General features: G+C 44.9%; 1 protein-coding gene across 1 annotated transcript in view; it reads left to right on the forward strand.

Moving 5' to 3' along the window:
* The window catches only part of LOC138480607 (collagen alpha-1(IX) chain-like), a 199179-nt gene that overhangs the window by 139645 nt on the left and 45964 nt on the right, over positions 1 to 13570 (forward strand). Inside the window, exons 13-14 of the mRNA XM_069612310.1 lie at positions 4040 to 4093; positions 10532 to 10576. Coding sequence (XP_069468411.1) covers positions 4040 to 4093; positions 10532 to 10576 — 99 coding nt within the window. The remainder of the gene's footprint in view (positions 1 to 4039; positions 4094 to 10531; positions 10577 to 13570) is intronic.

The raw sequence follows: 13570 nt of genomic DNA on the forward strand, positions 1-13570 counted from the left end.
TCTATATCAATCACAGGGGCTACAGAGAGCACGGGGGAGTTCCTAAGTTACGGAAGAATTTCGTTGAGTCGTTGGAATACATTTTTTTTCCCTGGAGAATGTTTTTAGATTCCTCTTTTTGTTGCGGTGCCTTGATTGCAGCCTTTTTAGTGTGCTTTTCAAAGATTGAGAAGTTTTCTCTAATTTATCAACAGGTACTTCCACACGTTCTTGGGAAAAATTGCCTTGTATTGCTTCAGTCACTGTTGAGCTGCACCTCACAGCCGAGACCGTCCTGCCTTCTTTGTTCATCCCTAATCTACTAGAGTGATGGGGAATCTCAAGCAAAACTGCCTCCCCCTCAAGACACTGCCCAGCTACAGCCGGCAGTGGAGGGTTGAGTATTTCTTCAGCAATCAATGCAAGACTAGGTCCGGCATTATCAACTGGCTCGCCAGTACAGTGAGTGTTGCAAGTTGCCCCCATGTTGTTCACTTTATATGTCCTGCATAACCATTTTAGAGATTCCATAACTCCCTCCATCAAGGTGTTTTTATCCGACGCATCACCTCTCGCAAGATCGTACAAATGGCCTTGCCATTGGAGTGAAAGTTCTGCTTCTGTGTTGAGTCTTGCCTGAACATTCGTTGTGAATGATTCCAAAAAGATCAGCTTGGAGTGAATCATTGCCAAAGTGTTGACTGATCTTTGTAAGTGTCATTCAGGGATTCATATAATTTTACAAATTGAGCCAGGCCAATAGTAACAATAGACATTAAATTGGTTTGCAGCTTTAAAAAAGTTGTAGCCGACGACAGCTGGTCTGCAGGTCTTGAGCGTGGAGAGTAAGGGGATGAGGCCGACGAAAAAGGGTTGTTTGGGGAGGGCTCAATAACCTCCTCAGACAAATCCAGCTGAGTCTTCTGTGTGGGTGGTGAGTCCTGCGAGCCACTCTGTTGGTTTTGAGACCTTTCATTCCCCCTTTCATGCTCATTTAGTGGAAACACTGGTGCGCTTGGGCCCTTCAATGCTTCCCTTTGTACAAGGCTCGAGTTTGTCTCAGAGCCCCCCCTTGATCATAGAACTTGTTACGTTAGGGGTCCTCACCTGCTGCCTGAGGGATACTTTAATTGCTCCAATATCTTTTGAGAGGTGAGCAGCCAAAACTGATGTCGGTACCTGAACTCTCTGTGGCGAACTCCACGTGCTGGCGCTACATTGCCCGGGCAGTCTATTTAAAGCAAAACAGGTTCTTTAAAGGCACAGTAGCACTCAGTATGCAAGTGTTGAAGTAGGTGAATCCCAGCACACATCTGAATGCTTAATTGACTGAAGCCGACGGAACTTTCGCGCCGAACTGCACAAAATATCTCATTAAAATCCTTGAGAAACTGCAACACACTTTTAGATCATCCTTGACCTCGTCTTATGTGTGAGTAAGGTTGTCTTTGATAAGTACATTGCTTGTGCTAAACTCGAGGAGAATGTCTTTGTTATTGGGTTTACCCTTTGGCAAAATGTAGCCAGCCCACTTAGAAAACAGCCCACTTAGAAAGGCAGACAACACAAATGTTTGTATTGGGAAACAATTTTGTAGAGACTATTTTGATATGACCTGTACAATTTAAAGATAGGGCATCTAAAAGATTTCACCTTGCAACATTAAATATTTTAGAAATCTAGTAATTTAAATTAATTCATTCCTATAAACAATTCTGGAAGTCTTCTTAAGTAGAGCAACATTATATCTAATAAACACAAGACTTTAAATAAATGGTAATTACTTCAATCCATAAGAATCAGAGAGTACATTTCATGTGTGTAGCATGTCACTAAAGATAAAAAAAACAAAGAAATCATATCATAACACCATATATATTTAATATAAAATTCATATGTGTATATATAAATGATGTTGGATCATTGGACTACATTTTCTCTAAATCCTTTATCATACAGTAACCATACTGAATCCTACTCATCCCCTATGGGCTATTCTATCACCTATAATGCTACCAGACTTTTGAATCCCTATTGCTCCCAGCTTTTACGCATTACATTTACGTTACGTCCCTGTAGAAGATGAGCCCCTCTGAAAGCCGAGTGCAATTGGGAAGAGTAAAACAAGGCGAAATAAAACACTGCCTGCAAATACACTTTGCAGGCAGCGTTTTATAATGGATTTCAGTGGAATCCGTCTGCTCATTAGCAGGTGCTATTGTGAAGCGTATTGCACTGGAATCCATTCGTTTTACACTTGCATGAAAATCCCATGAAGGCATCAAACACATTTTTTATCTTGAGATGGAGGAGGAAAGCAAAGTGGAGATGCTCTTTACGCTTTGCTGCCCTCTTACACCTCAGGAGAGAAGGACAATGAGCTAGAGCAGAACATAAAATCACAAAAGCAATTTTACACTTTCATTTTCTGCTCCACTCACTGAAAAATGACTTGCTGAAAAACTGTAAAATGACGTTTTTTTTGTAAAAAGAGGGGGTCATTTTCTAACAAATGGTAATTAGATGCAGGGAACACAACACTTACACTTAAGTGTGTGGTTGGCCCCCCAGAATGCAATTAAAAAAAAGAACAAGGCAGAGTGTGAAAGTAAAGAGTAAACAAAGGTGAAATCACCTTTACTCTTCACTTTTATTCTCCGCTTTGTGAGAAAAAAACAGTGCCTGCAAATACGCTTGCAGGTGGTGTTATATTTTGGATTCCAATATAATCTGCCTGCACATTAGCATATGCTAATGAATCCGTATTAGTTTGGAATCCATGAGGCTCATTTTGAGGAGGGGCGTCTTGTTAACGGAAGGCGTAAATGCCTTGCGTATGGGTTTTACACCTTCCATTAACTTCACACCCCATTTTCGTTAATTTGTATGGCGAAGAGGTCGGGCGGAACACAACTTGTATTTCCACCACCTTCTTTCCTCTCTGCCAGGATTTGTGCTGGCATGGATTTTCATGCCGGTGCAAATGCTGAAAATCCCTATAGAGCTGGGGTCCGCCAGCTCTATATGGATCCATTGTAGACGCCGTCTGCCATGGCAACATGGCAGGCGGCATTTACAATTACAAATAAACGCTGTCTGACATGGAAGCATGTTGGACAGCATTTATTGTACTTGTGAACGCCACTTGCCATGCGAGCATGGCAAGCGGTGCTCACAATCAAAAGGAAACACTGCCTGGCATGCCAGCATGCCCGGCAGCATTTACTCACTTTGCGCTGTGGAGCCCAAATGACCACAATTTGGTAGTGGGGACACGCTTATGTTAAAGTGTAAATGGAACTTCTCCCCACCGCCAAATTACTAATTTTATTAAAATGACCCCCCTAAATTGGAGTTGAAATAAACTCTTAAATATCTGGTTCAGTATAGGCTAAGGATAATGGTGGTAGACGTCGACTTTTCTCAGTGGATATGCATAAGCCCACGCCTGTCTCTATATGCCAATTGCTTGCTGAGAAGGTGTTGAGAATTATGCAAAGCAACCACAATATTCAAATTCCGAGAAGGGCGAAATGAAAAATCCTACGGAGAAATATAATTCCCACAGTCCAGTCTATTTGTCATAAGTATAAATGCACACGCTTAGCTAGATGTGTTAAATTGGGGACCGGTTTATAGTCATAATGTCGACAACAAAAATGTCGACAGTCAAAAAGTCGAAAAAAAAATGTCGAAAAAAAAAATGTCGACTTTTTTTTTCAATGCATTTTTTTTCGAAATGGGGGTGTTCCCCCCCCAGCCCCCCTTTTTTAATTTTTTTTTAAATTTTTCCCTTTTTTTTTAGTCCCGAACCCCTAAAATAAATATATAATTAAAAAAACGAAAGTCGACATTTTTTTTTCGACATTTTTTTGTCGACATTTTTGTCTGTCGACATTTTTTTTTCGAAATTATGACTGTCCACCTTGGGGACCATCTTGATTATACCTCCATTATTGCAGAGTGCAGCATGCTTTTTATTTAATTTAAAGAAGCCATACTGATTTCAACAACAGTAGTTCCATACACTACATTTTACTTTTTCTTACATTTCTTCTAGGGCTTTGCTGGCACTCCAGGGACTGTAGGAAACAGAGGTGACTTTGGATACACGGTAAGTTTATTGCCAGACTGTCTGGTATCTGTGAGATTCAATGGTTGGTGAACGTCCATGGGTCATAAGGTATGTCTCTAATATATTTCCATTTCCGTGACTATAGAGCATAGCCAGGAAATGTCCCCTGAAGGACATTTAAGGCTTTATTACATGTGCTATTTGATCTGAGTCATAGATATAAATACCCCTCATAATACTTTTCTTTGCAAGTAGCTTGCCGCTCGTTTATTTTATTGGATATGCTTTGGGGTTCTTGCCCTTCCACATCAGAACCCATGTGCAATCATCTTCCGCTTCCCCAAAACGTTGTCTTTACACACTTATGACGTCACACGAATGGTCAATCCTAATGGTCAATGTTTCATTGAAGAAAGGGCCTGATTTCAACATGCCCGCACTGCTGGGTTGTACCCTCTGATTCAGATCTAATTTCCACGGGTTACATCAAGTTCCTGCTGGTGTAGAAAAAACCAAGCACATTCCACAGAAATTAACGAATTCTGCACTGATTACAATTATATAATCCCCAAAGGTCTGTAGACCCCACACCGACTGTTCATTTCGCTGGGGATCAGAGTGCGCACTTGTGGGCCAATCCTGCAAACACATGTTTTGCACAGGTTTCCTTTGCATCTGCAGCCACCTACCTGGAATATGCTTTTTTCTACTTGCCTGGTTTTCGTTCGTATACTTTGGAATCATAAATCATCAATCAGTTGCCTTCTGAATATAACACTCTATGTGAACTGCCACCAACAAGGAATAGAAGTTCTTAGGGAGATCTTTCCTCTGCCATCTGCTTAGAGGCGTTCAACCGTCTAGCAAAAGTGAAAAATCCGGTTCTGACCAATAAACAGAACAAACTCTCTTTATGGGCAACTATGGCAAACTGGACAGGCTTCACTCGCGGAAGGAAGGGTCGTGTACAGGAACAGTATGTCCCAATAGGGACCCCAAGAGAATGCACTGCACAGATACACTGACAAATAATGATAATCTTTTCTATAGGGTTGCACATAAAAACGCAAAAAGTTCAAATACATATTTGAGTTGGAAAACACCATGGTATTATATGTATTTAAAACAGTAAGCTGTCTTTGCAGACCCTTACCCCTCCTATAGCTAAATGCATGACCTGTGCCTGGTGGTAAACTCGATAAACTGTAATGCTAAAGGGTGGAGAGAAAATGGCATCTTAAGACACAAGAAATATACATTACATATGTCACATGCCACAATAAGCAGAAGCATAAACAGGATTGTCTAACAAGTGGAGCCTGAAGCTAATGTAGTTGGGCCCACCCCAAGGGGAGCCTTATAGAGGGACGAGGTTTGTTCCAGCCGAATGTGCAGAAGTGACTGAGCGTAGCGCGAGAGCCCGAACCAGTCGAAGGGGGTTTTGGGCGTTCTCCCCCCATGAAAATGTTTTAAATAATGGGTTAGATGGTGTGTTTTACAGCACACTTTCTGTGATAAATGAGGTAAAATGCCATACAGTTTACAATCAGTTTTGTAGGGTAGGACATGAAACAAATCTACCAATCGTCAAGTCACCAACAATGCTGACACATTTACATTATTTCTTTGCCCACTATATAACAGTATTCTGCCAGTGTAAACATATTTGCATGCTAATTGTGCCCAGATATGTTCCTGCTGGTTCACCTATATATGCCATTATTCCACCATAAGAACATAGTCCTTTTGGCTTTACCCTTAATGCCAGTAGAAAAAGCCATGCCAAAGTAAGAAAACATGTACCTGCTGACTACACAAATGCCCCAATATAAGAACCCTCATCATGTTGTATTTGCCCCCTAACACTTGTAAGAAATTCTATGGGCCTCATTGTGAGTTTGCCGGTCCAGGAACTACGGTACCGTTAAGCTTGCCGGTACTGTAGTTCACGGACCCGCAAAAGACGGGTTGTGCTCGCGGGTGCCTTTCTGCCCGCACAGCATGTCGGGTGTACTGGCACCTCCCCATTCCAAATGGGAATGGGGAGTAATGGATTCCGGCCCCTGGCAATGGGGACATACAGGGTCCGCCAAGGTTGGAATAGCCCTGTACATCCCCATTGCCAGGGACCAGAAAAAATGCAACTCCGGCGGCAGCCAGGGTTGTAATGAGGCCATATGCCACAATAAGAAAATATGTGCTTGCTGGCTACTCAAATGCCCCCATACAAGAACAGTCATCATGTTGCCTTTGACTTTCCAACCACTAGAAAATGCCATGCCACAGTAATACCTTTCCTTGCTGGCTGCACAACTGCCCCCTTGTCGCCCCATGTAAGAACACTCATCGTTGGCTTTGCCCTTAAAGTGCTTAACAAATGCCACACGATAGTCTGAAAAAATCCAGGCTGCCTGCCGCATTGTAGTACCCTCCCTCACGTATTAACACTCATCAAGTTGGCTTTCTCTTTGGCCAAAATGCCACTAAAATATGCCATGCCCTTATAAGAAAATGTCCATGCTCCAGTACCCACCTGGGCCCCAGCATTGCATTGGTGTGCGCGCGCGCGCACACACAAACACACACACACACACACACATATTCATATCCATTCATCCACTAGTCACACGCCCATATAGCTTCACTGTCATCCACATGAACACCATTGTTCATGTGGATGACAGTGAAGCTATATGGGCGTGTGACACTTACACAGACAACTCCTCGCATGCAGGCCTACATGCAGGCATACATACATACATACATTCCTCCCACACACGCATACACAGCGACTAAAATGCTTTTTTCCTTAACTGTTTCCCTCCAGACACAATACAGCACTGCTCCCGCAGTTCCTCTCCAGGCCGCTGGCACAAATTTGCTCCACGCAGACACGAACCAGGAAGCAGAAAGAGCTTACTGGTTCCGACATGCGCAGCCTAGCTGGAGAGCAGCACCTGCTGCTCAGCTGCTGATAGTGACATCTGTAAATGTCCACACGTTGCTGCTGAGTGGGCATTTACAGATTTCTGGCAGGCATTGCCCCACTCAGGTCCTACCCTGTTTACCCCTCTGCCAATAAGGAACAGTAACAGCAATTCCCACAACCTATTGCAGATAATAACATAATTATTACACCTATAGACCATGTGCTTAGTCTTATAATGCCAGACTTAACATGGGCTCAAAACCATCCCAGAAATTGATTGACATAATGTAACCAAAGTTGGACATGGTAACCTAATACATTTCAGTGGGCAGGAGTGCCGTACAGTGATTTATTACATAAAACCTGCAATAAATCAGGGGCAAATGCCAAAATTAAAGCCTTTGGTGTAAAACTCTAGGGACCCATGATGGGGCCACGAAAAATGTCAACATCAGGTATACACCCTTTTAGTCACTTTTGGAGCAGTTTTAAAGTTTGTAAAAGATCCCCCTGGGAATTAACAGGGGAAAGTCCATAAGAAAGCAGAGGTTATGGGTTAAAGCCAGGTAAGTACTTGTTCTACTCCCCATAGGTGAGGACAAAGAAGCATCAAACCCCAGCGGAGGCCAGAGCAGGCCCCATTCTTGAAGAGATCCAGTCCCAGGTTTGAGGCCCAGCAGACTGGAAAAGGAAGGAATAAGAGAAGGATTTGAGCCAATCTAAGTGCAAAGCAAACCACAGTACGGGGCAGAGGGGTGCAAAACCTTCCTGCTCCAGAACCTTCAGTAGCTATGAAGAATAACTCAGGATCCGAGGGCTCAGGAACATAAGCCGACAGTGGCAGTCACTCAGGACTCTGCTTGGAGGAAGCTGGAGAACCTGTTAAGTACAGGGCTTCTTTTGCAGTGCTGGAGACAATATCTAGTATTCAGGGCACTGAACCCTGGACCAGCAACAACCCAAACAGAAGAAAAGAAGAGTAATGAATGCACCCAGGTTGTCACCACCAGCATGAAGTCAAAGCAGCAAAGGAGAAGGAATCAGGAGGACATAGGAACCCGGCCAAGGTTATCCTGGCAGCTTGAGAGGCTAAATCGGACAGTCAGCCAACAAAGAATGGCCTCACGATGGGAGTAAGCATTGGCACTGACCCAGAATGAGCAAACGCAGAGCAGAGTAGTGGAGACCCACCGTTGTTCTAGGCTTGGGAAGCTCCCCACCTCAAGACATTTGGTCCAAGAGGATTTCACAGGGAGGCAACTTTGCAACAACCAAAGAATATGCCCAATATGGGACAGAAAGTTCAGGCAACACAGAGGACTGGGAGGAGGACAAGGAATAACACAGGACGGACAACTATCGGCAAAAAGAAAAACTGAGATAAGAGTCAAGGGCCCAGTCTTGACCTTGTCAAGCCTGGTCCTAAAAGTCAGCAGCCACCTTGGAATCATCCTCTAACAATTCAGTTAAGTAGCTGAAGAATGGACATTATCTCTATATATGCACGTTCACCCAGGGGCTTGCCTAAGCCAGCGTCCCATCCACAGATGAGGCGGACACACACAGGTTTTGGGGGCTAGCCAATCAGACAGGACTGAAAAACCACCAAACACTCAGGTCCACCCACCCAGTATGTGTACCTTGCCTGTCTGTGGCAGGAAAGCAGCCTAGCCAGTCTAAGCTATGTTAGAGGGTGCAGGTGCATAACTGTTGATCCCAAAAATAAATTACAGCTGTCATCAGCCTACTTCACCACATAAGTGTAGGGTGATAGAATCACCCTAGGACTAACATTGGCCTTTGCTAGCAGCCATATGGGCTAAGATAATGCAGCATATCAAGAAGGGTTGGAGTGGCTGGGGGACATCAGTAATGACCCTCTAAACACAAAAAAAAATGAGCCAAGAAAACCAGCATGGAAAAGCAAAACGTTTAGGAGTCCCATAAAATGGGTCAGCAGAAAATCCCAAAATGGACTCCTGTCCTAACAGTATCATGAAAGCTAAGTAGGATTAGCAGCGTTATGGCAGTAATCAGGGAATGGAAATATGATATGATATGATTGTTTATTTATATAGCGCCTATACACAATGTGTTTCAAAGCGCTTCAAGGGAGGGAACAAGGGAAAATACAACCACATTCTTACAGGCCATGAACAGTAAGGATGTGAAATTAACTACCGTACTTGGCCTGACGACATTTCAGATAGTGCAAGAGCTAAGACTTAGATAAGGAAGTGAGGGGGAGAGTGGGAAGGAAATGGAAACAGACAGGCAACTACTGTACTAGGCCTGACGACATTTCTGGTAGAGCCGGAGAAAAACAAAAGGTGAGGGAGAGGGGTTCAGAAAGGGAGGGGAGGAACAAAACAAGCGACTATCATACTAGGCCTGACGACATTTCAGATAGTGCTGGAGGGATGTTGGGGAGGAAAAAAACAGTAATGGGAGGGTGGAGGAAACAGACGAGGTTGCTATCATATTAGGTCCAGGGACAATTCTGATAGAGTAAGTGCATAGAAGAAAGTAAGGTGAGGAGATAGAAAAAGGGAGAAGGGAAAGGAGGAGAGAAAAGAGAGTAAGCAGTCAAAAAGAGTGGAGAAGCAAGAGTGGAGAGCGAATACAATTGCAGAAGTCAGTAGTAACACATAATGCTGCAAGCCAGGATACAAGATGAAGATGGGAACAGCATGATTCAGGGCCACCATGAGTACAAGATGCAAAGGAAGTCCAGCATGTGAGTTGAGAAAGAGTGACACACCGTGAATGACGAAAGACTAGATAGGACTCTCAGTCCTTATGTGCAATCAACAGGCTATTTACTATCCAACGCAAATTGCCAATGGCCCACCTCAGCTGACTTTCCTGGTCAAAGTTCCTAAGAGCATCCTTTGGTTGTCAGTATTCTGAATGTATCACGCCGGAAAACGAAAACCCTACCTTCCTCGTATGCTGACACGCATTAAGCGCTCTCAGATGCAGATATTATGGCTGCAATGGGCTGACGTCAGAAAAGCCACAGCTGCTCAAGTAAAGACCTCAAGTCCGATGGAAAGGACCGAGAGGTCAAGGATACCGCTTTCTAGACGGGTAAGGGATATTATTTCTAGACAGAAATAAGCTCCTGGGCGGCTGAGGGTGTTATGGGGCAACTGCACCAGGGTCTGCTGAATAAAAGGGGAATTACTGGGCAAACTGGCGCTCATTCAGTGGATGGGCACGGGCTAGTATCTTGAAGAGAATGGACAATGTGCACATTTTATTGTTTAATGTTGTGTACCGCTGGTTTTGCAAATATTCAAAGAAAGAAAATGATCGCATGTTTGCTAAAGACGCAGCGTCCGTTTTGAAGTAGTTGAAGTGCACGTTTGTCAAGGTCCTTTCCCTAACTGATGACGGCTCCACGAGTAGGGAGCCGTGTACACTGTTGCCGTCTTCGTAGCATGTATGAATTGTTATTTATCGCATGCATGCTTCCTATGCGCACGCCCCACCTCTGTAAAGCTCTACCTAACCTGCATGCTTTCTGTTGCTTTGCCAATCTTCAGGGTTATCCAGGAGTGCCAGGCGGCCACGGATCTCAGGGTGCCAAGGTAAGGACTCTTCGGCAGTGGAAAGGATTCATTTACCAATGCTAATTATCTACTGTAATATATCAAAATCAAGACATCCACAGCACAAATGCAGAATTTCGTTTCAATAGCTATCACTACACGTCGAACCCATATTCTTTACAATGTGATTCTGTGCAGAAAAACGACCCTTCCCTAATGCCCACAAGGAAAAAAACACGAAAAAACTCTCCTTTGGTTCAGCATTACACTAAGAGGGTGGTGGCGGTGTAGATCAGCGTGTGGCTGCCCCACCGGCACCCTCCAGCCCTCCAATAATCGGCAAGCCAGCTCTTTATTTTCTTGGCATTCTCGAATATTCTGAACAGCGAGCATGTTACTATTTTGAAGCCGCCATGCCGGGTGCCAGTTATGTTGAGCCCCACCCCTTTCACCTAAGATGAGCCTAGCAACCTCATCCACTGAAGCATCTTCAGTACCTTGACTCATGGCCCCGCTCTAGGACCGAACTGTCCATAATGCTAGTCCATTCCTAATAATGACTTTAAAAAAATGCAGCCACTAGTGTTTCACTCTATCAGAAGTTGGTATTCCCTACCTATTCCTTCTGTTCCCAACAGTATATTGCCCATTGTTAATCTCTGTTATGTGGTAGTACAACATGTGAGGCCTGGTGTGGGCTTTATAAACCCGCACAAATCAAATAAAACACATGTAATGTTCATACCCGATGTACAGATATCTACAAATCCCACAACTAAACCTGAACACCTGAGAGGAACTCTAAGCTACAAATCACACTGCTCCAGACCAGTGAGATGTCTTGGATAGCAGCCAATCTGATCTGATGCCCCTCGAGTGAAGGGAGCAGAGTCGCGTGGAGCTCAATGTCGCACTAAGAGCTCTGGCCACCCCTGCACCCTGAGTAGTCCACACATAGCACTTAGGAGATTGCCTCCCATATTATGAAGTCTGCCTCGAATCTCGCCAGAGTTCTCTGTAAACACACTATAGCACACTTTCTCTAAGTCTTAGATGTTACACACGTGTAACTTGCAATGTCACTATAACAGCCCGCTCAGGCAGCCGATATGGTTTGTGCTTTTCTTTAGCACCCAATCGGGGTCATAAGAAGATGTTGCTGTTGGGGAGGTATGCCTGTCCTCATTCATTTACACTTCATCTAAAGCACTTTAGGTTCCTTTGCATGCCCACCTTGCAACTTACCTAATGAGTACGTTTCTTAACATATAGAAACAACGCTGATATGACAACAGTGCTTTAAGTGGGTGGAGGAATCGTCGAGGGGGACTCAAGCAAGGGGGCATGGTCTAAGTATAGGCAGAGGGCTGGAAATTGTTTCGAACAGGATCGGAGGCCAAGAAGGAGAGGCAGGCGCATTTGTATCATACTTTTTCCTGTGCCTGCCTCTCCATTTGTGTTCAAATAGGAGCCTGTAATTAAGTAACAAAAGGAGAGGCAGGTCCACCAAAAGGTATTATAGCAGGACGCCAGCCTCTCTTTTGTTTCATCAGAGGCACCAATCCCCTCGGGCAACCCTTTCATCCAGCTGCGTTTTGCAAAGAGGTACCTGCTGGCGGAGGAGGAGGGAAAGGGAGGAGGGAAAGGGGGTAGGTGCATGCGTGGCCTCTGATTCAGAAACAAAAGGCAAGATGGGTGCACTGCTATCATGCCTTTTTAATCAAAAGCTCTGACCCTCTCGGACAGCCCTATCACCATGCAGGGCTGTTGGGTGAAAGGGCTGCCTGCAAGAGTTGGTGTCCCTAGGACTAGTGGGAGGAGCCCGGCAGAGCACGGGATTGCCAGCACTTTTTGGAGACTACCAGGACTCTGCCCCGGCTAGCCCTAGCCAACTCTAAGCACTGTATTGTCATTTATTAATATTGCCCTACTTTCTAGCTTCATTATTTCTGCTGTTGTAACAGAACTTTTAGCAGGATGCATTCGTTATGCATCACTGAGAAGCTGACTGACACCACAGACCCTCTCTTGGTATGTATCTTCATAAGTTATGGCAGAGAGCAAGCTCTCTCTAGCTAGAACAAAAAAGTACCATTAACCCCAGACTTAGGACTAACATGCGTCCTAAGGGCAAGAAAGGCCCACTTATCAGGGATATATATACGCCCAAAAGGTGTTCAAAGTGTCAAAGTTAAATAGGTTCCATTTATTTTATTTATTGAACATTTGTATGGTGCCTATGTAGCAAAAAGTGTTTCCAGACGCTACAAGACAAAAGTGGGGGGGGGGGTGAGGAGGGGAGAGGAGAAAATAACAATAAGGGCCTTACGACATTCGGATTGTTCAAGTGCACTAACTAGAAGTGCAGGGGGAGGCAGCTGATTGGGACGACGGGATGGGATAGCGAGAAGTGCAGGAGGGTGGGGGCCCCAGGGGCTGGGCAAGTGGTAAGGCGAGCCAGGAGGGCAAGAGCAGCGGAAAAACAGGGGTGGGGGTAAATAGTGCGGGAGGGGTGGGCCAGACTCAGTAGACTAGAAAGGGAAGGGTGCCCGTAGGCAAGTGCTGGTAAGGGGTGGGGGAAGACTGGTCAAGGGGGGGCTGGACTCGGCAAGGCTCATAAAGGACGCAGGCAACCAGTCAAAGCGTCAAGTGGAGACTAGCAAGGTACGGGGAGAGGGAAGGAGGAGGAGAAAAGGAAGGTCTTAAGAAGCGTCCAGAATTTAAGGCGATCCGGATCAAGTTGGAGAGGGGCAGGGAGGCTGTTGCAGAGGGCGGCTCCTGCCGAAGAAAGAGTTCTACCACCACTCTCTGCTTGGAGAAATCTCTGACCAGCAGACAGTTGAAGCTAGAGGACCGATAATACCAGGGAGGTATTTAAGGGGAGAGAGTTAGATGTAGCGAGGTCCCAAGCCACAGAAAGGGTTGTGGATGATGCAGTGGGTCTTGAATTTGATCCTTGCAACCACCGGGAGCCAGTGGGAAGATTTTATGGCTGGAGAGATGCGGTCCCTGGGCTTGAGGCCAAGGACAAGT

This window comes from Ambystoma mexicanum, chromosome 5p, assembly GCF_040938575.1.
Source record: "Ambystoma mexicanum isolate Mex_15411 chromosome 5p, UKY_AmexF1_1, whole genome shotgun sequence".
NCBI lineage: Eukaryota > Metazoa > Chordata > Amphibia > Caudata > Ambystomatidae > Ambystoma > Ambystoma mexicanum.